At 46.4% G+C, this 24,126-nt stretch overlaps 1 protein-coding gene across 3 annotated transcripts in view; it reads left to right on the top strand.

The window, feature by feature from the left end:
* Fli1 (Fli-1 proto-oncogene, ETS transcription factor) overlaps window positions 1–24,126 on the top strand; it is a 121,587-nt gene that overhangs the window by 50,740 nt on the left and 46,721 nt on the right. For all 3 annotated transcript variants that reach the window (XM_029482123.1, XM_021172154.2, XM_029482124.1), the window contains exon 2: window positions 16,355–16,566. In XM_029482123.1, the coding sequence (XP_029337983.1) occupies window positions 16,436–16,566 (131 nt within the window). In that variant the 5' untranslated portion in view covers window positions 16,355–16,435. The remainder of the gene's footprint in view (window positions 1–16,354; window positions 16,567–24,126) is intronic.

The following is a 24,126-nucleotide window of genomic DNA, read 5'->3' as shown; positions in this document are numbered from 1 at the left end:
GGGAGAAATAGCCAATCCATAGTGATACAAGTCTTCCCTCCATGTATATTGTAGAGTGAGAGAGATCATGTTCACCAAGGCCCTTGTTAGCTATTTGTGACCAGGAAAGTCCCTTGGTCAGTGAAGTGCTTACATTCCTGCTCAGCTCACTGCTTTCTTGTCCTCTGAAATCCCCCTCCTTGGCAGTCCCTTTAACTCACACCTTGACACCTTCTTTTGAGGCCAAGAGTTAGCTACTTAACTGTGCTCTGAGATGTAGTGTTTACTTGGATGGCTGGAGAAACCATGATAGCATCCAAAACACAATACAGATTCTGGGGAAGACAGCAAATATAGTCTACAGAAACACCAGAATTAAGAGACTTCATGATGAGAAGACACTTAAGGTTCATACAACCTTTCTTGGCTCAGTATTAGACGGAACAAGGAGAGCCTACAGCGGTCTTCCATGGGGCGTTCTTCCACGGGATGCTTGCTCTCATCTCTCCAAGAGAGACAAGGTTGAAGAAGTTGCGATCATTGACTATCTTCTCTGAAAAATCAGCCAGAACGTCCTGCACATGGGAGATCTTGAGCATGCAGAAAACTAAGTAGCTTTAGCAATATGAGAATATGACAGCCTTTGACATTGAGGCCCAAAGTAATGAAATTCAGAGTGGGGAAAAGAGCTAAGACTCCATAGCTAACCCTTAAGCTCTTACCTCTCTTATTCTCATTTCTAGCTCTCCTTCTCCCCCTCCCTTCTCCTCTCTCTCCACATGGCCATGGCCAGCATCTCCTTCTCTACCTTCTCTCTCTCTGTCTGTCTCTGTCTGTCTGTCTGTCTGTCTGTCTGTCTGTCTGTCTCTCTCTCTCTCTCTGTCTTTCTGCCATTCTACAATAAAACATTAAAACCATGGGGGTGGGTGGCTGGGAACAATTCCTAAGTAAGAAACTAAGACGCTTGGTAGCCTCATCACCATCTTATAGACGAGTCTCCTGTTCCCCATAAAACTTTGGAATGCGAAGGGTTGAACCTTATTGCTGGCATGACACATGTCCTTGAGGCCGACAGTTACTGCTTCTGCTGGGCAAGGTTACTATCTCTAGAAGTTTCCAAGAGTAGAATACTAAGTGCTTTTTGTGAAGTAATAGACGAGTTCTTAGTTCCTAGGAACCATCAGTGGGTTTCAACTGTGGCATCTGCTCAAACAGCTTTATTGAGGCTGACAAAATATGGTCTCTCCAGACAATTCCCACTTCTGTGTTTGCATTGGCAAGCCACGGCAGGACCTGTTCACAAAATATCTGCTTTTCCTATAGATGGATGCTGAGAGACAGGAGGTCCTGGAGCCAGACTGAGTAGGTTTGGCACTTGAGTAAAACAAGGATAAAGGCCAACTCAGTGGGTGACAGCTTTGAGGGTGGCTGCCAGCTGAGAGGCCAGCTGTGTGCCGGAGATGATGTCTAAGCTTCATGATGAGAAGACACTTGGCTTCTCCTGGATACAGCAGGCTGTCCTCAGTTCCCCTTACCTTCTCTCTGGAGTACAGAGCAGTGATGGCTGCTGCTGTGCCCACAGAGCCAACATTCACAGAAATATCCATGCTCTCAAGTAGGCTAGATGGCCATATAATGCATCATCTCGATCGATGTAACTCTGAGAGTCAAAGGAGGCTGTGCTACTAGGCACTTTCAGGACTAGCAGGAGTAAGGCAGAATGTCCCAGGCAAATGGGAGTCTAGGATCTCTGCACTAACAGACTTCAGGTTCAAAACCATGGGAGGGAGGCCGCAAATCATCCAAGTTGATCCTTTGATGTTGTAGGTCAAGAAATGAACCCATACAGATGAGGTGCCTTTTAACTATAGCAGGGTTTATAAATCACAGCAAGATTATGTTTATGGAATACCTACAGTGTGACAGACAAGAGTTAGGATGCTATTATTAGATATTACTCTGTGGTAACATACTAAACAGATTTTACAAAAAAAGAAAACTGAGGCACAGGGAGATGAAAGAACTTGCATAAGGTCATAGAATTTGCATCTACTAGGTGCAGAATTCAGAATCTGACATTCTGGCCCTGCAGGCAACATCAGAGATGATAGCTGACTGCTTCTCTCTAGCGGGCAGCATGGAGAGGGCACTTTATACACAGCCACTCAAGGCAGCCCTTTGGAGCATCTTCTGTCGTTTTGTATATTTTGGATGAGGGGGTAAAGCAGTAATAATGTCTACAAAAAAAAGCAGGAGCAAAATCTAGATAGTGAGGCACAACGGAAGTGTATGCCAAACTGCAATGAAAACCAAAGTTGGAGATTCAAACAGAAAAGCCCATGTGACACTGAGGGATGAAGCACCAAACTGTTGGTAGAGGGCTAGAGTGGGGCAGACCTCAGGCCACAGGAGAGGTTACTATGGTGGCACGAATCGAAGGGAAGCTTCCAAGAGGAGACAACCAGATTGTGACTGGGTGGGGCTTAGCTAGGCAGAGGGATGGGAGAAGGCAACTGGATGAGGGAAAAGCTGGGTCCAGCTCGAGGAAGGAAAGCACTACTTGGTAATTACCAATGCAGGAAGAGCAAACAGCGGGTCACACATTCACCTAAAGGTGACAAGTGATGACAAAGGGGGTGGGAGAGCTGATATATGAGAAGAGAAACTCTCATGCTGGACATTAGAATGCAGAAGAAGCAAGCGAGATGGAATGGGAGCAGAAGCAAAGATGGGTGGGAGAAGGCACAAAGGATGGTGATGAGAAGGACCAGCAGGAGCAGCAGGAGCAGCAGCAGCACAGAAGGCAGAGTCTCAAGCTGCTGAGCCCATCCAGAAAATGGCCCTCCTCAGGCACCGCCTCCTTCTGTTCCTCCCATCAGCAAAGCATTTGCCACATGTTGCCGTAACAATATGGTAACCATATGCCCCGGGGCCACAGCAAAACTAAACACCTTGGATAGAATGGTTCATCCAGATGTGCTAGCTAGAAATATTGCACCCTCAGGACTCAAGGCTGAGCTGCCTCCCCACTTGATGGGCATGAGGTCACCAAGCCTGCCTCCCAGCCGTGAATCATACAAAGGAAAGAGCCAGAAAGACCTGGGAAGTGGATTCAAGGATCTCTCTCCTACACACCTCAGGAGGAAAGGAGTAACACTGGTGTTATGCCTGCTCAGCTCATCCAGTTGAACTGACAATCTCCCAGAAGAGTACCAACTAAGCCCATTGGCTCAGCCCTTGGTATCAGTTGCTACGAGTAAGGGGATTTGCTTCATGGGGCTGGCTCTCCCTTCTTCTATGGAAGTGGTTCTCAACTTCCTAATACTGTGTGACCCTTTCATGTTGTGGTAACATTCAACTATAAGATTATTCACTTGCTACCTCAAGACTGTAATTTTTTGACTGTTATAAATTGTAATGTAAATATCTGATATGCAACCACTGTGGGGGTCGTGACCCACAAGTTGAGAATTACTGTTCTAGGTGGTTCCACCAGGGTTAGTGAAGGGATGGAAGCAGAGGGCCCCCTTGTGTGCTTGTTTCCTTCAGGGCTTCTGGTGAGTCTGAGAAGTCTGGTTGCTGTGGTAACTGTCACATGAGAAAATTGTGGGTTCAGGTTGTAGTTTCTAAGAAAAAGACCTCCAGTGATTGTTTGACAAGAGTGCTCAGTGGCAAAAAAAAAAAAAAAAAGAGTGCTCAGTGGCTTTGCATTAGAAATAGCCAAAGGATGTGGCTTGTTTTAAAAGAGAACCAAGCTGGGATGGAGAGCAAAGGTCAAAGCTTCTCCAAAAATGCTTGCAGTGCGGAAAGAAGATGTCAGTCAATGGTAGAGGTGTTGGTGAAGAGGAGGGAGAGAGAGAGGGAGAGGGGGAGGGNGAGGGAGAGGGAGGAGAGGGAGAGGAGGAAGGAGAGGAGGGAGAGGAGGGAGAGGGAGGCAAGGATTTTTGCCTTTCCCATCATGCTCTGGGGTTTTTATTCCTCAGAATAACAGATTGTATACCTACTAGATCCTGAGAAGTGTTCAAGCAAAGGAAGGAGGAAAGGATCTGGAAGGCTGACATTGCTTTTCTCTTGATTGGATCAGAATCAGTATATGAGGGGGAAAAAAAGAAAGTTTTTGTGGCCCTAGGAGTCAAAGCAGTACCCCAGAGTTGAAGCCACCTATCCTATCTCCTCTCCTCAATGCTTAAGCAAACTGGCAGCAAGCATGATGTCCCCTGATGGAAAAGCCTCTGCCCCTGAGGAGAGAGCAGGCTGGCAGGTCTACACTGCCTCCTTCTTTCCTCCCATCTTCAGAGTCTTCCATTATCTCTTCAGGTCTTGATTGGGCTTTGGGGGAGACAAACAACCAGTTCTCTGGTATTTCATATGACTGCTACTGCCATCTGGAGAAAACAGGCAGGACAAAGCCCAACAGCAAGACAGAAATCACATCTTCTACTGTGTGTCAGCAGCCTCCCAAGTACAACTCACCTGAGACAGACTTGCCTGTGGGACCTGATTCTGCCCGCTTAACTGAGAATTCTCTTTTATTATCTCCTCCTGTAGCACTCAGGTTTTTAATCCTGCCCTGTATCAGGCCTGGCAGAACAGGGAAGAACAGTTCAAAGTTCTTAACCCCAGTCAGTCAACAGCCTGCCTTCATCCTGCCCAGTCCCACGGCACCATGGAGGTCCACCTTAGGTCACCTCCAGTTTTGTTATCTGGAGAGATTGTCACCTGGTGCTCAGATGGGAGGACATAGCCAGTGGATCTCAACCTATGAGTTCATGACTCCTTTTGAGGTCGTCTAAGATCATTGGAAAATTCAGATATTTACATTATAACTCAGAAGAGTAGCAAAATTACAGTAATGAAGTAGCAACAAAAATAATTTTATGGTTTGGGGGTCTCCACAAAATGAGGGATTATATTAAAGGGTTGCAGCATTAGGAAGGCTGAAGGCAACAGAGCTTTATCAACCCCAGGGTCCCCACTGCCTTCTTACAAAGGCAGACTTCTGCGAGGTCAGATTCATCGAGGTGAAACAGAAAGCAGGGACTAAGGAGATTGCTTAGTCAATACCTGAGTTACTGTGCAGGCATGAGGACCCGAGTTCAGATCCACAACGCCCACATAAAAACCAGATCAGGAGGCCTTTGTCTATAGCCCTAACTCTAGAGACACAGAGACAGGAGGATTCCTGGAACTCACCAGCCAACCAGTCTTGCCAAAGTGATGAGTGCCAGGTCAAAAAGAGGGGGAAGGGCAGTAATATGATCAAAACATACTGCATGAAAAAATTTCAATTAAAAAAAATGAGAGTGATCAAGAAGGATATCTAGCATCAACCTCCATGTGTGTGTGTGTGTGTGTGTGTGTGTGTGTGTGTGTGTGTGTGTGTGAGAGAGAGAGAGAGAGAGAGAGAGAGAGAGAGAGAGAGAGAGAGAGAGAGAGAGAGAGAGAGAGAGAGAGAGAGAGAAAGAAACAGAAAGTAAAACCATAGCGCAAAACATTCTCTTCTTGGGACACAGACAGGTCTAGAATCCCCCATCCTGTGAGTTTCCACATTCAGCACTTTTTTTCCGGCAGTATGATCATGCTCTGTGGGAGGAGAGTTTAACTTTGATCTTTAGCAATGCCCTTTAAATGTGGTTACAGTCAAAAAGTAATGGCGAGGACTCAAAGTCAACAGGCAAAGACACACACAAGCCCAGAGAGAGATGGAGAAGCAGCTGACTGGAGGCCCAGTTAGAAGAGGCCTAGGCTCTGGATCCTGGTGTGTAGCATCCCCTGAGAGGTCACAGAGATCCTGTCCTTTGAACACACTTAGGCCCATCCTCCTAATTTGTTAATCCCAATGAAATCCTTTCATCTGCAAGGAATCCCACTGTCACTGCAATCTCAGGGGAGCACCCCTCTCTGGACCATCCACTGCAGAAGCTGCCTCCCCAGCAAGTGGCAATTTGAGACAGGGATGGTGTCTTTGGATGTTTTGTGCTGCTCTAGCACAATGCCACAGGCTGGCTGTGCTAAAAAGCAAAAAACAAACAAACAAACAAACAACAACAACAAAGTTGGCCTTATGGGTTCTGCAGACTGGAAGATGCCAAAGGGCATGAACTGGAGAGGGGGCCTTGTGCTAATATCATGTCCTAAGTGGCAGAAGAGAGAAACAGAAGAAAGAAGGAGAGTAGAGAAGAAAAGAGAGGGTGAGCCAGAGAGATAACTATTTGGGAGGAAGAGAGCCTGAACTGGGTGCCCCTGTGACTAATCCACTTCTACAAGAGTGACTGTGAACCATTCCTGCAGGCAGATCATCAGGGGATACATCCTCTTAGCAGAGAGAGCAGTCTCGAAAGGGAGTTTGGTGACCAAGGAAATGACTAGGGCAAGCCAGGCTTCCCAAGGCTCTGAGAAGGGCCTGCCTGTGTGCAGCCTGGGATTAGAGGGGACAAACTGAAAATGGCTGCAGAGAGTATGATCCCTGCAGTCAGGCAACTAGAGTTGTCATTCTGGAGCTGAGGAACCCCAGACAAGTCCTGGGTCTCTTTAAGGTTTGGTTTCCGTCTTGGTAGCATGAGGATCCAACTTACATTTTAAAGGGTCATGGTTGCAAAATTGTCTTGGGAACATCAAACAAAAGTTATTCTAGCTTTACTTTTTGGCACAGATCTTGCTAAGTAAGCTAGGCTGGGTCCTCAAACTCTGGATCTTTCTAACCTTAAGCATCCTCAAGCATTAGGCTACAGGTGTGAGCCACCATGCATGGCTATTTAACCTGTCTAGTTTAAAAGTGTGAGTTGGGGGGGGGGGAATACACACCTTTAATCCCAACATTTGGGAATCAGAGGCTGAAGGATCTCTGTGAGTTTAAGGCCAGACTGCTCTACAAGTTCCAGGACAGCCAGGGCTACACAGAGAGTCCCTGTCTTGAAAAACCAAACCAAACCAACCAACCAACCAACCAACCAGCCAGCCAGCCAACCAACCAACCAACCAACCAAACAAACAAACAAACAAACAAAAAGTGGTCCTTGTCCGTTTGGTGATTGGCTTTATGGCACCGGAGATGAACATAGGGTTTTACTAACCTAGGTGAGGACTGTGTTTCTGAGCTACAACAGCTGTTGTCACCTAATGTCCATTGTGTTGTCCTTTTCAGAGAGTAATTCTACAATATAGTCGTTAAAGGAGTTTATCCCAACATTGATTTCCTTTCACTGTGTGAACCTGGAATGGTTATTCTCTGTGCCTCAGTTTCTCCATCTGGTTCATCCTGGTAAAAACCACAGTAAAGGAATATTCAATCACCCTTTGAGTATGGATTTTCTAGACACCAATTAGCTATAGAACATTCCCAAGTTCTATGACTACACACACACACACACACACACACACACACACACAAATGAGTCCCAAAACTCACAGAGATCCTTCAGCTTCTGGTTCCCAAGTGTTGGGGTTAAAGGTGTGCATCACCACTACCTGGCTCACACTTTTAAGTTAGAAAGGTTAAATAGCCATGTGTGGTGGCTCACACCTGTAGCCTAGGCTTGAACCAACTACAGTAGCCCCATCCACTCTATTTAATGGTTTGCTGTTATAATCTGGAGATCAGTTCTGGCTGGTGGCTGGTGGCTGGTGACCTTAGGTCCTCTCTGTGTGGGTATGTGGTCCTTTCCATGCAGATTTATTAACTTTGGACTTCCTTATAACATGATGCTGATTTGTAAGGACTAATATGAAGTGGGTGGAGGCATTAGTACTTTTTTACCATCTAGCCTCTGAGGTCGAGCAAGAGAACTTCTATGACCCTGAATTTGTCGACGCAACCATGAAATTCTGTCTGGCTTCGGGGGTATAATGGTTACCCTGCATTGTGATTTGGATGATTTCTAGTCACCATGGGCATGTGTCTCGGGGTGGAGATATTTCTGAAAAGGTCGAACTGATGAAAACTGCTTTCACTTGAATATGAATAGCACCATCTCATGGGCCGGGGTCCCACTGGAGAAAGTGATCTAGATGTTAGCTTTTGTCTTTCTTGGCAACGGGACCATGAATGCAGTGTGACCAGCCACCTCATTTTTACTGCCACCGTATCCTGCCCAGTATGATGAATGGGATCACCTTAAACTACAAATCAACACAAACTCTTCCCTCTTTAACTTGCTTCCTGCCAGGTATTTTGGTAACAGAAATGAGAAAAGTTGCTGAGAAAAGGGAAGAGAAATAGAATCGGGCTCTTAATGGAGGAGACCATATGGAGATAGTCATTAAGGGGAACTAGAATGAAGTTTAGCAACTGGTGACTGACAGGTGTTTCACATGTTCCTCCTTATCCTACTTTCCATTAAATTATCTTCTCATTCCTTCCCCCTTGGGCCTCTAGCAGGCACATGACTAGTAGTAACTGATGAGGAAGGGGAATCAGAAGGCTCGCCCAAGAGCCCAGCGGGGTCCCTCTCCGAAGTTCATCGCGCCCTGGAGACTCCCACTCTAGGCTGATGCTTCTCCCTGTGCAGAACGGTTTCCAAAGCAATGAAGGCAGCAAGCTCTGCTCCCGAGAGAGCTGTCAGCATTTTGCATGCCCTCAGGTTGACAAGAGAAGGAAGTTCATGTCGTTATGAAAAGAATGCAGCAAAATGCCAAAGCTCCCGTGTTGCCCACGGTGACCCTGAGGAGCGGATATGCCAGAGATTAGCTTTGCAGAGCACTAGTCTGGGAGCCGCTCCGTGGTCCCCCTGAACACGGGAAACGACAGGGAACTTGACATTCCTTTTCCCCATCACCTCCAGCAACATTCATCAGCTACTGAAATTGTCCTTTCAAGGTCCAGGGCAGGACAAAAGCAAAAGAGGAATGGGTCTTTGGGAAATTACTGCCTCTTTGCCCCATATCTTGTGCCCTTCTCTCAGAAAAGAAAACACAGCTTAATAGGGCTGAGAATGAGAAGGAAATCCGGGACTTCTCTTCTGTCTTGTTTCAATCTCCCAGCTCATAGAAGGATGTATGAGGAAAATTTCTTTGGAATATTCCTGAATAGAGTGTAGAGATAGATCACCAGGCACTCTGGATGTCTGTCTTTGCCTTTCTGGAGGTTTTTCCATGTCTGTTTTAGCTAAGCTGTTTAAGAGATGGACTTGGTGGCTCTTCCTTCATCCTATGACAGCGCTTTATTATTCTTCATCTGACATGGAAAGCACCTACTAACCTAAGGATAACAAAAGGTAGAAGATATATTTGTGAATTTAAAAGGAAAAAATGGGTATATGTATATATGTATGAACACACACACTCATATGTGACAAATTCAAAATAAGTGAATTTTGGCTGATGAATCAGATCCCTGCAAGGCTTTTTCTGTCAATTGCCAAATTCGTATTGTGTAAACAGAGTATATGCAAGCAGGCACTACCACTACTGTTTCCATTACTTTGGCCATGGATGCCTCCTACGTTGGTTGTGGAGCCACTGAAAGAGCCTTGTCTCTGGCACCTAGAAGCCCGAAATCAAGCTAGAAAGGGGAAGAAGTCAGGGCCTACGGGGAACACCATCCATCACTTGAAATGAAGATTGGAAATGCGGAATAGTAAAGCACTCTGCTTAGAAGACCAGCATATTCTTGTTTCAGAATCTAACAGTTATCACCAACTGCTAGATCTCTAACCTTTGAAAAATGATCTTTTATTTTATGTCAGTTGTTTTCTTAAGAATGCCAGTCTTATTTCCAATGGCTCCTGGCCATGTAAGACTCAGTGAGCATCCAGCAAGTAGGATTTATCGAGTGGAGCTTTCTTCTTCCCTGCCTCAGACAAAGTCAAGGCAAAGAGTTTGCCAAGGGCTTCTGGTCAGCACTGGGAGAGGCAGGGCATGAAAATGGAAGGCCCAAGCCAGTCAGAAGGAGGGGTGGAAAGGAGGGAGATAGGAAGATAGGAAGATAGGAGATGGGAGGGAGGAGGGAGGGAGGGATGGAGGGAGGGAGAGAGGAAAGAGACAGAGAGAGAGAGAGAGAACTATTCATAAGGGAAGGTACTGTCAGAGAAACAGCATCAACCATGGAAAAAGAGGGGGAAAGATAAAATAGTAGACTTTAAGCTGATGCAGTAGACTTACAGATGACCATGACCTTTGCTCAGGAGAGTAGCAATTGGGTGAGAATAGAACAAGTCATCCCAGGAGCTACTTGATTCCCTCTTGCAATGTTTCTCTACAAGGACTATAAACGATACCAATAAGGATTGTGGGGAGTCCTGAAAAATGGCCACCCACCCACCCACGCCACGGTCAGAGAGCTACATCAGATTCGGATTTAGCTGCTTGCTTCCCAAGCAGGTCTGCTGAGCTTTCTTCGAACACCTGCTACCTAATCCATGCATCCAGCAGACACTCAGCAAGCGAGCAAGTGTCTAACATGCTGGGCCCTCACAGCACTCAGAGGCCACCCTGGTAATGAGGCAAAGGGTGCCTGCTCCCAGGTATTCCCACCCTAATCCTACATAATAGTCAAAGGAGTTCTCATTCACATGTCTCTCTGTCTCCATCTCCCCCTCCCCAACTCATTCATTCAGAGACATGTGCTCATTACCTACTAGGTGCCAGATGCTATTCTAGGCAAAGGACTTGCATGGAATGATGCCATGTCCCCTAAGGGTTTAAATGTAATACTCAGAAGATTAATAAGCTCATGACTCCATGGGCAGTGATGGTTCATGACTGGAAGTCTGGTATGACGTCACTATGGGAATGCAAGATGACTGCAGCTGTGCGGGGGGCTGTTGTGATGCAGGAATCCTAGAAAGAAATCGGCTTGTTCTAACTGAACATTTCAGAGCGTGCTTCTCCATGCAGGGACACTGTGCCCAGTACTGGGGGATTGTGGTTAAAGTAAAATAGAAGAGATACTGAGGATACATAGGGATTCTCCTGGAATAGCCAACAGAGTCTCTAAGGCCTGACTTATTCCTCATTCTCAGGGGAGGAATCTAGTCAGGTTCTCTGGAGCTAGCTGCCTATCTGAATTAGGGTTTCCAGAAAAGCAGGACTAATAGGAGCCAGAGGTTGATGACTAGGTTATAGATAGGCTTATTAGGAGAATTATCTAACGCTTATGATGGCTTGGAACTTTCCAAATGCCCATTTGCAGACTGTAGGACCAAGGAAGTTAGTACTGTGGCTGAGCAAAGATGGTCGAGTGCTGCTATTGTAAGCCTGCGGCTACTGCCAGCCCAGCAGTCCCAAGGCTACATCCTGGGCCCTGATGTCTAAGGGCAGCAAAGGGAAGGCTGTCCCAGATATGACAATGATGGTGATGGTGATGGTGATGGTGATGGTGATGGTGGTGGTGGTGGTGGTGGTGGTGGTGGTGGTGGTGGTGATAGGAAGAGGAGGAGGAGCATCAGAAGCAGCAGCAGCCAATCAAAGTGGCCTCTTATCTTGAGCATTTAGGGAAAAGGCATAGGGAAGAAAGAAGCATTGCTCAGGTTCCATCTGGTCCATCCCTGTCTCATCATCTCCACCCCAAACATTTTCAGGCCATCTCTTGGTACTGGCTTTAAATCTAAAGATGTAATTATTTACTATGCCCCAAGAACACTGAATAGACAATTAGGCAGTTTACCCAGATGACATCATTTTATCTTCATTTACACCCCACCAGGTTAGGGCTTGCTGGCATCCCCAAGCTACAGATGAGAAAACGGAGCTCCTACAGTATAAAGTCATTGCACTGGGAACTACAGGAGCAAAGGATGAAGTTTGGGTTGGCACTTAGAGCCTCCCTGGCTCCAAAGATTGTGCTTGAAGTTATAAAACCCACAAAAATCACTTTCAAAGGACCAATTGTCTAACTGGCAAAACAAACCTTCTCAGTGAGTGGTAGTGGGTCTGTGCCCAAGCAGAGGGCATGGATGGAAACCTCACATCATCTTCATTTTCTCTGTGCATGAACAAGTTACTTCACTTCTCTGAATATCCCTTTTCTTGCCTAAAAAAAAAGAGGTGAAAACACCTCTCACATCACTTGGATGGATGAGTTAGATGTTTCGTGTAAACATAATTTCACTATTAGTAAGTACTTTGCTAAATTGTCTACTGTTTCTATTTTTTTCTATAATTTAACACCCAGTTTATTCGAAGTGATATGGGAACCTTACCTTATCTGTACTAGGAAAGCAAGCTAGTTTTCATCAGAACCTATGTATCAGTCATTGATAGTATACATCTCCTAGCTCCAGCAAAGGATTGGGGGGAAGTGTTGCCCTAGGCCTTAGCAGTCCACTGCTTTGTCTCAGAGCTCAACCTGCTAACTCAAGCAGTCCCTCTGAAAGAACTCTAAGGAAAGGGGTCACCACAGAGTACCACTGTGCTAGAATATTTGACAACTTGGGGCAGGGAACATGCACCACCTTCTAGGTCTGCAGCTCAGGGGTGAGGCACCAGGCCATCCTGATTAGGGGATGCAAAGGTGCTTCTAGGGAATCAACTGTTGAGCTTCTTCTGGGCTCCCTTCTAGTGATCCCTACTGAGGTGCTAAGAAATCTTATAGGTGGGCATTGTACAGGGGTAAGGAACCTAGTTTTAAGCAGCATGGAACCAACAGGTCTTTCCAAGAATAACCTGTGTTTTCTGAATGAAATCATCATTGCCCCACATTCACGGGACATGCGAACTCATTAGAGACCAAGAACAGCAGTGAAGGTGAATCCCCCCATTGGTGTTCCTTTTATATTTGGTCTGCTGTGCCAAAGACAGGTACTTCTCAACATCTCGCCACTAGAGCTGCTTTGACAGCAGCATGATGCTCATTCCTATAAAGAGTTTGAAGTACCCGTTAATAGTTTTGAGTTTAAGCATTAGGAATTTTAAGGTTCAAGTATAGAGCTTTGAGGAGCACATTTTAAGTAGTAGCATTGGCTCATGAAGCACAGCTACAAGAGAGAGGCAGTGCTCCCTGGCACACTCACTCTCACCTGTCTGCCGCAGCTGCACCTTGGTCCTGGCTTCTGCATCTCATTGTCCATGGTGTCTTCTCAGTCTGCAGAAGTGACACAAAGGCCACCACTGCCCAGCACCCATCCCCTCCTCTGCACTCTCCCACTCTCCTGTCTCCATCCTGGATGTCTGTTATCTCCAAAGCAATTTCGAAAGGGTCCTCACTCTCACCGCGGAAGTGGCAGGGCACCCAGGGCATGGTCTCAGGCTTGAATGACAAAGGGGTCCTATTTCCTGGCAGGTATGGCAAGAATGTCCTCCCCAACTGTAATTTTCACATGGGGAAAATTAAATCAGCTTCTTTGGCACCTCAGCCCCCAAATATTTTACTGTATTGCTGTTGGCAACTTATCCTAACTAGGTTGATTTTCAGATTCAGTCCAAAAGCCAAACAGGAAACAAACCTTTTTCTTCGGTTCTTTCTTTCCAGCCTCACTCATCTACAGAGTCTGCTTTCCACAATACTATATGGGCAGAAAGCCCTTTGCTATTAATGATTGTAAATACAATAAATCCCCCAACTGTGTGTGTGCACATAAAGGATGCATGTATGCTGTATGGAGTGTGTGTGTGTGTGTGTGTGTGTTTTAAAAGATCCAGAAATTCAGGACATTTTTCTGGAAGGTTTTCATTGAGTTAAAAAGCACCCCAGTGAACCAGTTAGAACTGTACAGAGGTTGTAGTGTCAAGTCGCAAATGGTTTGACAGATAGGGCAAGGCTGGGTAATTGAAAACCAAGTGACTGAGTGTAGGTTTTTCCATGGTAGAAACACAGCAAGTTCTTGGGGGAAGAAGTGTCAAGTACAAGCTGTATTCACAGCCTTTGGAGGAATGGGATCTGTCTGAGATTAGGCACAGGAGATTGGGGAAGGGTGAGAGCAGTGTGAGGAGAGAACCATCAGTGTACGTGTACCTGGCTGGGTCAGGAGTCAGAGGTATGGGACATTTGGGGATGAATCGGGATACTCTCTTCCTGTGATGCTGCCACTTGACTAAATGACCTTTGATTGGCTCTTTGTTCTAAATAAAGTGTTTATCCTAAAATGAGTTCCATCCCTTCTGCTCTTATGCCAGCTCCATGCTGTGCTGCTGTTTCTTCTGCCTGCAAATCTCACTTCCTTAACAAGCCTCCAAGTCTTAGCTCTCCCATTTGTTCCCTGAGGCAACCTCTTTGCTCTGCATGCTGCACCATCTGTGTGTCCTCCTTGGGCTCAGCATTCCTGCCTGTTGCAGCTTTTAACCTCCTGGTTGGATGGCCGTGATGATAGGGACCTTCTCTTCCCCCACAGCATCCCCATGTCCATCTCTGCCTCCCAGATCGCCTCAACTCTGCCATTGTGTGATTTTTCTGGAACTCTCAAGACTGACTCATGACTAACCAGAGGCATAGTCTGTTCTCTGCAGCAGAAATCTGCTTAGATGTCATCTCTTTCTACAACAGATCTGGGGCTTGTTCTGCTTTTTTTTTTTTTGTCAAAGAGACTCTGATGAATCTTGGGTGGCACCCATATAATGTTAAAGACTCATGCAACCTTCTGAACAGCCATAAGTTCACATTTTTCAACTTGGAGTTAAACACTAAGTGTCCATGTAAAAGTTTAAGTTTGTTTGAGACACAAAGCCAGAGCAGAACCTTAACGGAAATGAAGAGTAGATCTAAGAACCAAAATACAAGTGGACCAGAACCACAGCCTTCCCTTGACACTACCCAGGGGCAGCAGGTGAAGCCAGAAGGGCTCCAGCAGCCTTTAGGTCTGAATGAAGGACATCCAGACATAGCAAGGGTATTTGTTTTAGAGAAGGCATTCCAGGCAGAGATATGAATTATGTAGGGAGAGTAGGCAAACCTCAAGATTTAAAAGGGTCTCATCATCTATCATTCTGTTCTTAAGTAAAGGCAGGGTTGCCATAGCAACATACCACAGGCTGAGTGGCTTAAACAACATAAATTTATTTGCTCACAGTTCTGAAAACTGGAAACCCAAGGTCAGAGTGCCAGCAGGGCTGGCTTCCTCTGAGGCTTTCCGCTCTGGCTTGCAGATAATCTGTCTCCCTACATGCCTTACATGGTCAGTCCTTGGCACACAGCCACTCTTAGGGTCTTTGTGTGTCCAAATCTCTTATTATAATGAGTCAGTTGAGTTTAGAGCCCATCTTCACATTCTAATTTCAAATTAATCATATCCTTAAAGGTCTTATTCCCAAGTGGAACCACATTCTAAGTTGCAGGTGGTTAGGGATTTGATATATAGATTTCGGGGGAAGCAGAATTCAGCATAGAACAAGAACCCAACAGAACCCTTGTTTGAACACAAATGGTCATCACTGCTAGTCTTTCTGGAGTATTGTGCATGCCTAGTGTTGCTATAGCTATTTTCCATAGATGACTCCATCTTTCCTTCCCAGTCGGGTTACATGAAATAGATTATGTAGATGATGAGGCGATTATAGATGGCTGCCATTTCTTCTGAAACATGATCAGCTTGCTTTTGTGTACTGCGTGGCCCTGGGGAATCCTGTCCTCCAGCCTTGGATCCCTGCGGCTAAATGTGATTTGGAATAGTGGGGGGATCTTATCTCCATGCTTTGATCAACAGACAGTCTCTGGAAGGAGTAAGGGTATGTTTCTCAACGCATTACCAAAAGCCTCCCCCGAGTCAGGAGATGGTACAGTGTGAATTGGTAAACCATGGTCTCTTACAGAGACCTTACACTAACTGCCTTTTCTATATATCAGAGCTTCCTCCTGAATTATTTGGCTGAATCATCAACACTAAGATCTGCAGGACATACTCATACCTGCTAGCCAGTCCTCAGCACACCACTGTTCACTCTTACCAAACACTTGAACTACAGTTGCTAATTTAATTCACCTAGTAAGCCAGAAGGAAAAAAAAGACCTATTCGTCCTCACTGACTGGGATCCTGAAATCGACCTAGCTGAAGTTCTGGATTCCCTGATTCCCTTACATAGCTTAGGTCTAGACAAGCTCTCTGGTGGCTCTCCATGACCTCCCTTGTGGGATAAATTCTCATTTTCATCTCTCCTAGCAATGTGGCTATGGCACACGGTTAGTAAAATGTGCTGCTGTCTGTGTCTGGAAGCTAGACCCAACACTGGTATCACCTCTTGCAACTCTATGTTCGGCCACCCGGTCTCCATTCTCCTTTGTGGGGCTTCTAGCTCGCACACTCAACAAGTACCCCTGTTCTAGTGTTCTTCCATTCCAATCTTCAGACTCCTTTCTCCCCAAGCAGGGGTAAGCCTGCGCTGACACTGTGAACAGTTACAGCTTCGTGAGAGGACGGCCCTGTGCCACTGAGATATCTTAGGGTTGGAGTGTCACTGGCTCGGGTGACAATTGATACTGAATTTCCTATCTTTTCTCCCCTCTGGCAGGAGGCTCTGTCTGTGGTGAGTGACGACCAGTCCCTTTTTGATTCAGCTTACGGAGCGGCAGCCCATCTCCCCAAGGCAGACATGACTGCTTCGGGGAGTCCTGACTACGGGCAGCCCCACAAAATCAACCCTCTGCCACCGCAGCAGGAGTGGATCAACCAGCCAGTGAGAGTCAATGTCAAGCGGGAGTATGACCACATGAATGGATCCAGGTGAGCCTGCCAGAGTTGGCCAGTCCTCATGAGGCTGGAAAGCCTGGGCACTAGGACCACCCTGTCAAGCCCGATCTGCACAAAGCAGCAGATGGGTCAGGCCCCAAGACCCCACTGCAGTACTCAGTGCGCTTGCTGTCAAGCTAAGGCCAGGTCCAGTCCTGCAAGGAGAACAGCATAGCAGTAAGATGCTCTTCTTGTGCTGTTGAGGATGTTTTAAGGTCTCTGGGTGGCACTAACCAGAGCAAAGGTGACCCAAAAATTCTTCAAGTAAAAGTGGAAAAGTGGTGAGAAAGACAGACTGTGTGCCAGGAAGCCAGTCTCACACATGGGAAGTGTGGGGGTGGGGTGGAGCGGGGGCATTAAGAAAGGCCAGGTACAACCTTGTTTATGGAACTGGGAAGGGGAACTCAGGGATAAAGAGCACATGAACAAACCCATTGTCAGGCAGCCCCAGTGACAAGCACTACCTCAACATTTTGGCTAATTTATCTAAACCCATCTGAATACCAGCTTTCTCTTGTCTAAGCCAGAGTCAGAACACCAAGCATGTTTATCAAGTGTGTTGTAGGGAAAGGACCCAGGACATTGTCTGCAGCTCCAAAGTGCTCAATGTTAGTGACCACAGACACACAAGAGGGAAAACTTTAGCCTAGTTTATTACCTGATAATTCCCAGTGGATTCCCAGGTAATCCACTTAGCCTGAGGCAAACAGACATGAAAGTAAAAGCAAGTGAGTAAATACAAGACAAGGCCTTGGTTGATAAGCTAGGAATCCAGTTTATTCCACCAGCAGAGGCTGACCCGCAGGACTGCCAGGACACTAAGAATCATCAGACCCATGAGACAAAGCTGATGAGGTGACAATCATTGTCCTGCAGGGATTGGGGACAGGAGTGGCAAGAAGATAAGAAGTTACTGAAATAGCCCAGATAAGGAATCGAAGTTCTGGGCTAGGGTGACAGTAATGATGACAGAAGCCCAGGGAGATACATAAAGAGCATATCAAAGGGGTGGTTGGTTACAAGGGCTCGGACTTAATAAACATTGAGAGGTGGGGACTGGACGCTGCTGAGTCTGGACCTTTGAAAGGGGATGCAGTTAGTGGCGACAGGCAGGTGGGAAGGGGTGATGCCTTGAGGAGGGACGCCCTTTAGCACCCTTTGTGAGCAAGTGGTACAGTCTCTAGATTAAAATGTCTACTGGATTTAGGAAGCCAAAGCCCGTAGGATTGGGACTGGAATTGAGGCTTAGGCATCCTCTCTGGGAGGCTTAACTGACAGTGAGTCATGAGGGAAACTAGTCCAGAGAGGCAAGAGGAAGGAGGGAGGGGGCTGCTGCGGCTGCTGTAAGGGAGTTCCTCCTTGCAGCTGTCTCAGAGCTGCCTTCTAGAACCCTCAGCCCTGCCACGCTTCCATGCCATGAACTAAAACCAGGAAGTGGGACCTTGGCCATCCCTGCAGGGTTCTAGGGTTAGGGGAGCTCAGAGAACCTGAGCCTTGAGCCTCTCCATGCAGAATGATGCTTATGCCATGATTCCAGTAAGTCCATTCTCAGCAGAGTGTAGTTTATCAAACACTTGTGTCCAGTCTTGTATCACTGCTCCCTACTAATCTCCTAGAAGGCCAATATTCTCATCCTGTTACCATATAGAAAGGAAGTCGAGAGAGGCTAAGCTGGCGCCAGCCCAGCCTTTCCGATTGCTTGGGCATCTTGCTGCCTCTCCCTCTCTGCCTGTGCGTCATGGTTCTGCACCACGATCCCATTCTGCCAGCACCCTCTGGTGATAAGGCCAGTTCAGAAAGGACTCCCAAGCTGCCTGAACCACAAGGTGCTCCTGATCCCTACTGAAAAATCTATATGCTAATATTGGAGAGTCTATAGCCTTGATGTACCCTGTATCTAGTTATCATTGCCTGCCAAGCCCACAGTGTCTCTCCCAGCTGCTACAGAGACATCCACACTCCACTCTTCCCCTTCCCTGCCTGAGACCTATTCTCTCAACAGGCAACAGTGAAAGTCATCCATCCTTTCACAACAGTAACCTTCTTGCTCAAAAAACCTTTAGCATCTCATGTCAGAATCTAAAGCCTTAGCTAAGTCCCAGATTCTCCCTGGCTCCTGCCTTCCTCTATGCCATCACACAAGACTCTAGCTGCTCCTGGAAACCATAGCACACTACTACCTTGGCTTATCTTCCCCAAGTCCCTTCTTTCTAAAACATTTCTTCTCCGTTTATTCATACAACTCTCTCGGTTTTTTGCCCATATACTACCTCTTCAGAATCCCTGACACTCCCCGAATCTGAAAGAGTACCCTATCGCTCTCTCTCCCTGGTGGGTTATTCAAGTTGTCTTCTCCCTCACTAGAATCTGGGCAGGGCTTTTGCTCACTGGGCAGGGTTTATGTGTTTCTTCCAGAAAAAAGCTAAATGGGGGCACAGCAGAGCAGGCCAAGGTCAAGTTGCTTCTTCAAGGACATGCCATGTAGGTATGAGCTGAGTCTCCCTTACCTGAAACGTTTGACATGTGTTTCAGGTTCTTTCAAATTTTAGCATGTTTGTTTGCACACAGTGTAACAGATATCTCAGTATGATAATGGCTGTTTTGTATGCATGTGTGCTCGGTGTCTAACAGTAAGACTATAGCCTGGTGCATTTGCATTGGGACTGTGGGCTCTCTCGTGCATCAGGTATGGAATTTTCCTTCTGTGGCCTCATGCTAGTACCCAAAAGGTATTTCAGATTGAGAATCCGAGGAACAGATGTCCATATGGGCGATCCCTGAGGTCACAATGCCCAGACAGGACAGCCCAAGCTCTGCTGAGTTCACCCTGTACTTTTGAAGCATGGGTTCCCTTCTAACGTGTCGGTATCACTGAGCTACCCGTCCCCATCCCTGCCACCTGGGTACTTCTGGGCGATGCTGTTTAAGAGCTAAGAGAATCCTTCAAGGAAAAAGACTCTGGATCCATTTCCAGGTCATGCCTAGCATTGGTCATACAGACACTAGCTGGAAGAAGCCTGTGTAAGCATCCCCATAAGCTGGCTGAATATTTACCTGGCTTTGGATGTACAGTCTCACCTACTGTGCTGAAGCAAAGATCTAGTGGAGTCTAGAGCCACCCAGGTAGGCATAGCCATGGTTTGCACCTAATAAATAGCCTCAAAGCACACACAATAAAGAGCCAGGATCAAAGACTTTCAGAAAGATGCTTTTATTTGGGATGAAACCATATCTAGCATTAACTAAGCATTATTTAACTATGTGAGAGAAATAACACGTAAAAACACCAGGCATGGTGGCATGCCCTGGTGATCCCAGCTGCTGAGGAGGCACACAGCTGGATCTCCTAGGATCACTGGACAGACAGCCTGCTAGGCAAGCTGCAGATCTTATGCCACAAAAAAAGGTAAATGGTTTCTGAGAAACAAAACTCAAAGTTGTCCTTTGGTCTCCAGAGGCATGTACACCAGCATAGAAATGCATGCATATATTTATACACAAAATACAGAGACAGACAGATAGACAGACAGACAGACAGACAGACAGACAGACAGACAGACAGATGAGCAGACAGAGATTTAGAGAGACAGAGAAAGAAACAGGGGCAGAGACAGAGAAACAGGCAAAGAGACAAAGAGGCAGAAGCAGAGGGCTAAGAGGCAGAGAGAAAGAGAGAGAGGGAAAGAAGACAAGAAATGAAATGAATACATAGATGTCAGTCTGTTTAAATTACTCAACCTGAACAGTGCAACTTTCTTATTTTCTGAGTAACACAGGACTTTGTTAGTTTTGTTAGTTGAATGTGTTTTAAAGTCTTTATAGTTTCATACATATATACAATGTATTGTGATTCATACATATATGCAGTGTATTGTGATTCTATTCGCCCATTACTCTCCGTTGCTTTCACTCCAAGACCCTTCTTTTACCAGTTCATCCCCCAGGAAGGAAACAACACTCCCCTCTGCAGCAACGAACAGTTAATATCTCCTTCAGATGGGGCAGTGTCTCATGAGCACTTCCTCTATCAGTGAAGGAAGTTGACGGGTCCAGTCTTCCACCAGTATCCATTGCTTCTGTGTCTCTGTGGTTGGAATGGCCATGTTTTATCTGTGAGTCAGCATTTTAGGACACTCCTCCCTGCTCCCAGCTCTTACATCACTTCATCTCTTCTTCTGCAGGATTCTATAGGCTTAGGGTGTATATAATATAGATCTCCCAGTCAGGGCTGAGAGCTTAGCGGTCACTTAGCCTCAGCATTTGAGTTCCGACACTATCTGTCACTCTCTGAAGGAAGCTTTCATGTTCTAGACTGAAAGGGATACTAGCCTATGGATATAAATATAAATATTTTGGAGACTTAGCAGCATGTCCATTTAGGGAAACAACAGCATTATGTTCTCATTGGGTCCAAGACTCCACCAGCCACAGGCTTTTTACCAGGTTTATGGTACCAGATGTGTATATCCTCTCATGCAGTAGGCTTCCAATCACAGAGTGGCTGGCTACCCACCATATAGTCAAGCCACCGTTGTACCAGTGGATATATAATGCCTGTCAAGTCGTATTGTGCAGCAAGCATGACCACTGGTACACTTTCTCCTCTAGGAGCCTGCATAGAGTCTCTGGCACCACAAATGCCAGCCAGCAGGGAGAGGATTCCCAACTCAATCCCAACTATCTCTTTGTGTCTTGTGACCAAAATGTGTGTCATCTTCATCAGTAGGGTCATACCTTCTATATCTGGTGGGTATCAAGAGTTGCATAGCATTTGATAATTTTCAGAAAGTCCAGTTATCATAACACAAAAAGTAGAGGAGGGCCAATGAGATGGTTTAGCAGAAGGTGCCTGACACCGTGCCTGACGACCTGAGTTCTACCCACCCCCCCCCCCCCCCCCCCCCGTCCCCAGAGCCTACATGATAGGATGAAAGAACCAACTTCTTCTAGTTGTCACCTGATTTCAATGCCCATGCGATGGCACGTATGAACCCACACATGTATTTTGCTCAAGCACAGACGCATAAAATACGATTTAAAATGTAGAGGAGGGTGTGTCAATGCTCCAAAGAAGAAAACAGAGCAGGGCAGACAACTTGGAAGTTCTTGGCTTATGGACCAGGTCTGTGGCACCCAGCACTCTGATACAGTGGCCACTAACTAGCCCCATGTTGCTGAGCACTGGGACTGGGGCTAGTCTATGAGTTAGATGTGCTATAATGTAATATGCACATTGGGCCTAAAAGTCTTAATATGATAAAATGTAAGATATCTTGGTGACTGTTGATTCTGCTGAAATAATAATCTTGTGGCTGTATTAAAATATTAATGGATTTATCATATTATCATATATAATATTTAATATATTTAATATGCATTTCTTTCTTATCAAAATATATGTAATATAATAATCAATAACATAGTATATCGATATGTTATGTTAATGAATTTATTCAAATTTATTTCATCTTCTTAGATTTATTTATTTATTGTGCACCGGAGGAGTTCGGTTTGCAAATGTGTATCTGCATCACGTGCATGCCTGATGCCTATAGAGGCCAGAAAAAGGCATCAGATAGATTCCCTGGAATTGACCCTTGTGTCTCAAATATGTAACTCACAATCTACTTGGAGTGGACCATGATGTAGCAGAACATTTCAGATTGCTCAGTGATTCACAGAGCATCCCTACAAAGTTCTTTCAAAAGCACGGGTCTCTGGGTTCCTTCTTCACGCTTATTTACACTCCACAGATGTCCGTGTCTCGGGCAGGAAGGAAGTACTCCTTGCCTCTGAAGCTGCAATACGCTCTTCCCTTTTACCCTAGCAGCAAGCCCTCTAGACCAGGGTCAAAGGGTCATTCAGAGGGGCTGAGATCTGAGGCGAGAGGTTGTCTGGGCTGCCTGAGTCGTGGGAGTTTACTCTGCCTCCCTTCCACTCCTGTTGTGGCTGAGTCTGGTTCTCTGGGTTGCCCTCCAAACAGCACAGCCCATAGGTTCTGTGTTGGATATAAACTTCAGAAACTTGATCCAAGCTGTGGTTTGCAAATAACTCTCAGCTGCATCCTGTCTCGACCATGGGAATTGGAGAAAACAGTGCATGAGGGAAACACTAACAGTTCGTGAGGGAGAAAACTGAAGAACTAGTTTTAATACCTGGCATTCAGGAGCTAAACTCGGCATCACTGCCCTGAGACAGGCTGGACTGGCCAGCGTTAGCAGGAGGCATCGAACATGCAGAGAACCCTGTTCCACTCTCAGGAAGATGAGCCTCCTTTACTCCCAGGTACCTTCCTACATTTCTAATTCTAAACCTTGCGTGGGGAGTAAGACACAGATCATCTGTGTTGAAAGCCCAGGTAGTGGGGTTTTTGTATGGGTTTTGTTTTGTTTTATTTCTTGAAATTATACTTCTATATCAAAAGCAACATGCCACTTCTACACATGGAAGTTTCTCACAGAAACACTAAAGGTGGCCTAGATTCCTCAGGTGTGCAGTGTGCATGCTACATGAATGACACACAGACAGACTCTGTGGTCCCTTGCAGGCTGCATGGGCATCCGGTGGTCCTTGGCTCTCAACAGACCTGTGATCTCTCCAGGCACTGTGATTAAAACGGGAAGGTAACTTTGGGAGAAGTTTGAGATCCCAGTTAACCCCTCTTAGGGTTTCACGTCTCCCTTTATATTGCCTTGGAGTCTGAAGACACTTCTATGGACCCCTGGCACTCTTAAAGAAGTGTTCAATAAACACTCAGAATAGATGCTTATGTCTAAGATGGTTACGCTGTACTGCTGCGGCCTGCTGCCTGTAGCTTCCCCGGGGGCCTGAGGTGGAGATGCTCTGAGTTACACCCATCACTTCCTCCTGCTCTATTGTGGCAGCCTCAGGCCCTCCTGTCACCTGCCCCAGTATAGTCAGCTGTCTGTGGGCCCAAACCCCTTGCTCGCTGTAAGTGCGGGGTCTCAATACAAATTAGCTGCAGCCGTATGGGCAAAATGAATGGCCAAACCTCTTACCCCGCCAGGGCTCCCACCTCCCCTCCCTCTTGTTCTCCTCAAGCCCTCTTCACAGGCACCAGCTGTCTCATTAAAGAGCAGCTTTTATGCTGGGCTTCACCTGGATAGGCAGTGGTCACCAAGCCCATGGCTGGGCTGGCTCGCTGAGGCAAAGGATAGAGACAAATCTGGCAGGCAAGTGTGCAAGCCAGTGAGACATGGCTTTCTCCTTTATCACCCTGAGCTAGACTAGGAGGGTGAGCTCTGTAAGGGTAAAGGATAAGGGTGTCAGATCTTTGTCCTAAGGAAGTCCCTTTGGATGGAAACTGTCTGGGACCAAGAAAGGGGCCTCATTCCAAAGAAGGCCAGGAGGGACACCCAGGCAGGTAACCAACCACCAGGGGACATACAGCTGAAGGAGAGATGGAGGAGGCTAGAACTTCTGTGGGCTAGTGATGCTACTTACTGGTCAGCCAGGCACTGCCAGCGATGGAGCCCAGGGGGCCCCAGCTCCTCTGCACCTGCTTCTTGGCCACGCCTAGGGCACCCTTGTTGC

This window comes from Mus caroli, chromosome 9 (genome assembly GCF_900094665.2).
Source record: "Mus caroli chromosome 9, CAROLI_EIJ_v1.1, whole genome shotgun sequence".
NCBI classification, from domain to species: domain Eukaryota; kingdom Metazoa; phylum Chordata; class Mammalia; order Rodentia; family Muridae; genus Mus; species Mus caroli.
The sequence above is the reverse complement of the archived record's forward strand: the minus strand, read 5'-3'. Positions and strand labels throughout refer to the sequence as shown.